The sequence below is a fragment of the Cyprinus carpio genome, unplaced genomic scaffold (genome assembly GCF_018340385.1).
Source record: "Cyprinus carpio isolate SPL01 unplaced genomic scaffold, ASM1834038v1 S000003149, whole genome shotgun sequence".
In the NCBI taxonomy this organism is placed as follows: domain Eukaryota; kingdom Metazoa; phylum Chordata; class Actinopteri; order Cypriniformes; family Cyprinidae; genus Cyprinus; species Cyprinus carpio.
The window spans coordinates 8,728-13,035 of record NW_024875848.1 but is presented as its reverse complement, the minus strand read 5'-3'; the positions used below and the strand labels follow the sequence as shown (position 1 = coordinate 13,035).

Sequence of the window (4,308 nt, the reverse complement as noted above, 5' to 3'; positions counted from 1 at the left end):
AAAATCAGTTACGTATTGCTGTTTTGTGAGGAAACACAGAAGCATTGAAATAGAATTATTATAATTGTATAATTTAGCTCTGTATTAAATAGCTTATTTACCCTTAAATTATAATTTCTGTCAGCATTTAATCACCCTTTTGTCATTCAAAATGTTTCTAAATGAAACTGTGTACAAAACTGTTTCACTTTTATTTTATGAAAAAAAAATGTTACACAGAAGAGAGAGTCATACAGGTTTGGGTAACACAAGAGCAAGTAAGTAGTGACAATTTTATTCTAGTCCTTAATGCACTCTTCATTTCATTGGAATTGTGTGGGATGTTGATTAATTTCAGTGTATGTGATTTGTTAGTTATATTTTAGTTCATGTAAGTTTTGTAGAAAGAATAAACATCTGTCAATGACTGATTACACATGAATGAAATAAAATGAAACCACAGACTCTCACCTCTGACTGAGATCCAGCTGTGCAGTGACTCTCCTCTCTCTGTTTACAGTAGTAGAAACCCTCATGTGACTTTGAGACAGTCGTGATGCTCATCTCTCCTGTCATCTGATTCTGGAGCGAGGATCAAAAGTATTTTATAGAAATCATCCTGAAGGACGTGGAGTTGTAGAGTGATCGATGTAAACAGTGTAGAGTCAGGTATGTCCCATCAAAACACAGATCAACAGAAGCTCTAGAATCCATCACCCATCTACACAACACAAGACATTACATGCATGGAGGAAGATGATGGTGATACATATTGTACAGTACAGACATAGAAACATCTATTAAGATAAGGAAGGCAATATGTGTATTTTCTATTATTATTGATTTGAAATCTCGATATTTAGTGTTCAGAATAAGTGAAAATATGCTTCCAGAACCACAGAATAATCCACAACTACTCAGAATTACAGCAGCCAATGTCTTTCTGTTGTACCTAAACACATAACTAAATTCTTAAATATATTTTAATCTAAAACAGATCATCTATTATATTTGATCTAGTTTTATATGTCATTTGACTCACCGTGAACAGTGATGTTGAGAGGATGGCGCTTCCAGATTCAGACTGACACCAGTGTTCCAGAGTCAGGATGTGCTGAGAGAGACGATTCACATGTAGATCCTGTTTGTTTTGAACAATCTTCTGTGTTTCTGTCTGTGTATCTTCTCACGGTCCATCCAGCAGAGTTCCTCTGATCCTCACAGCCCAGAGAGAGATTCAGACGCAGAAGTAAGCTTGACTTCTGCTGGGACTGATCACCAGAGAGACTCATGCACCACTGACCTGAGAAGAACAAACCCCACCTGTAATCAATAGCACACGTGTTGTGTAATAAAATCTGTAATTGGCAAATTAAGATTAAATTGAGCTCTACATTTTTATCATGCATATATTATGAGTGTATTTGACAGTGCTTTGATCTGATCTAGACTGAGAAATAGAGGGAAGTATTTCTGATGTTTTGCACAGCTTGTGTCAGAGACTGTACTGAAACACAAATACAGATGAACACACAAGCATAAATGCTGTGACACACAGACTCACCAGTGATCCACAGTGTCTGTGTAAGCTACTGTTCTTGTGTACAGGTCCGGTCGTCCTCTCTCTGGCTCTGCACGTGATAAACTCCTGTAGTGCTGTAGAGCAGCAGATCTGAGAGTGTGTAAGAGCCTCTCCAGCTCCTCTGCTGCTACAAGGTCTGACACACGATCATCAATTCTGAACCAGCTGAACGGCCCAGCCTGTAGAGGAGCCCTTGTAACCTCACAGATCAGAGTCACTGAGTCTCCTCCAGTCAGCCACGGCTGTGGAGACACTCCCCGTGACTGCTGCCTGAGCTTCCAGCTGAACACACAACATGAGATGCAATTATAGAGAGAGAAGCTGTTCACATTCTCGATGATAATGAACACACACACACAAACTCACCTGATACAGTCAGAGTAACAGCATCACTGCGCTGAGAGTACAGTGTTCTCATCTGCCCTCTACAGCCGTATTTTATCAGCCGTGAAAGTCTTTAACACTGCTGATGTTCAGTCTCTTGTGCTGAGACTGAGTTATGTTTGTAGTTTGTTCCCCCTTCCCATCTGTATCGCGCCCACTCAGTGTCTCCTCCCCACTTTATATCATTATCTGAGAAAGCTTACTGCTTCTCCTCTGAACACTCGCTCATCAGGTCGAACTGTCACTCACAGCTTTTTAGGACCTCACCGCCAAACAAACACAGATTATTGCATTTATTTTTTGATTCAAAGTTTTAGAAGTTCTGTAGATATTGTCTTCTGGATCTGCATGTTAAAGGTCAGATACTATGTTCTCTCTCACCTGTAAATATTTACCTCATTGTAGTGCATCACTGTATTGTGTGTAGTAGATCGGTCTTCCTCTTCCAGCTCTTACACCAGTACCGGGCCTCCAGCAGACACTGAATCAATTCTTCACTCTGTAATAGTCTGTTTTTTTTCTTCTGTGTCTTAGGAGTTCAGTGTGTGTTTGTACTGTGCAAAAAGTCCCATCCAGTGGCTGGATTCATGCTATTGCGATCTAAGTCACTGTGTTTCCTGTCAGTGCAGCTCCTGCAGAATCTGGATGTGAGTTCAGGCTTTTGGTTTCAGATCTGCAGGAGAACAAGAACACACCTGTGATCCGCAGTGGGAAGAGTCAGAGTTCAGCTGTGTGGTGACTAATATGGTTTCCTCATATGTAAGAGTTACAAACACAATGTATTATCATACAGGCATCTGTTTCCAGATCTCACTGAGAGAAGATGCTGGAAAACTCCTCTCTCTCACCTATACATCTGCGTTCCTTTTTCACCCGCCCTTCACTTCACTCAGCTCTCTCAGAATGGTCATGCACCAATATATAATATTCTCTAGATGACTGCAAGCGATATTCACAGTCATGTTTCTGGTATCATTTGAAATGCTCCCAGTGTGACTGATACAATGGTCTCAATCTTACAAGCAGTAAACTCCCAGTGGCTTTCGGCAAATCACCATCTGTCCCTCAAAGGTGTAAACTCTCCAATGAGATAGGTGTGGCCTTTGATCAATGCAAATTCCACTTGTTAGTTCCTGTCTCCATTTGGAGGATGTTTGTCTTGGTCTGAGTACTTGGCGCGACATGTTGAAAGTAGATCAGGGGTGATTCTGGTAGACAGATGAGCCTGCAATACAATACTTCAAATCGGGAGCGCAAAATACTTGTTAATGGGGTCATGTGTTTGGCTAAGACGCTTTCCTTCGCCTATCCATTAAGTAAACAATTACATTGGCATCAATTGTAAGAGCTTTGTCACAATTCATGTCATTTTTTGGCATTCCTAAAATCATTCAAAGTGATCAGGGTACTAACCTTACCTCTCTCATCTCTTCCAACAGGTTTTAAACAGCTTAAAATCAAACATAATCTTGCTAGTGTGCATCATCCGCGAAGCCAGGGACATTGGCGAGAGATTTTCATCAAAACACGGTATGACGTCTCTTCTCGTGCTTATTGGTGTCAGTTGGACAGTAGATTGGGAGGAGGTTTTCCCTGGTTACTACTGGCTGCACTTTGAGGTTGTGCACTAAAGCACGGGTGATAGTCCCCTCGGGCGTATGCGCAATATTAGTTTCGTTTCAAAATGTGGTCGTTTTGTGGAGCTTGTTGGGCATGTTACCAAAGTTCCCTCAAAATTTCTGACTCCGCCGAAAAATCCATTGTGTCCGTTGTACGGTTTAGACGAGTTCGAGTTGAGGCTGAAGCGTTGTGAGGTTCCTTCAAAAACAGCGGTAGAATTCTGGCTGGTTGTGATTACTAGGTGGAGCGTCGTGTTTTGAGCCAGGAGACCAAGTTCTTGTATCACATCTTTTGCCATCTTCTCCTTTTTAAGGAAAAGCAAAATTTGGAGGCGCGCCGCGCGAATGACTGAGTGGTGAAATTGTGATTTTCCCTCCGTCTCGGAAAATTCAACTCAATTATATCATGTAGATTTACTGAAACCACTGTGCCGAGAATCCAAGTGAACCGCCATGGTGGATAGTTATTATTGACCAGGGGGTTGTTCGGCCTGTCAGCTTCTTTTCGCGCAAGTTCAACTCATACCAGCTAAATTATTCTGTGGTGGAAAAGGAGGCTCANCGTTTATGGGTTTAGACAGAGGTTAATTGAGGCTAGAGCATTGGCCAGAGTTCAACTAAAAAACAACAGGCAGGGATGAAACGGTTGTATGATCCCCAGGTGGAACGTCGTGTTTTTGAGCCAGGAGACCAAGTTCTTGTGTCACATCTTTTGCCATCTTCTCCTTTTGAAGCAAAATTTGG

At 41.6% G+C, this 4,308-nt stretch overlaps 1 protein-coding gene across 1 annotated transcript in view; it reads right to left on the bottom strand.

Annotated features, from left to right (window-relative positions):
* Nucleotides 1-1,543: 1,543 nt before the first annotated feature.
* LOC122143373 (B-cell receptor CD22-like) overlaps nucleotides 1,544-4,308 on the bottom strand; it is a gene marked incomplete at its 3' end in the record, with an annotated part of 9,380 nt that continues 6,615 nt past the window's right edge. Inside the window, exon 3 of the mRNA XM_042754035.1 lies at nucleotides 1,544-1,843. Within this exon, the coding sequence (XP_042609969.1) occupies nucleotides 1,544-1,843 (300 nt within the window). The remainder of the gene's footprint in view (nucleotides 1,844-4,308) is intronic.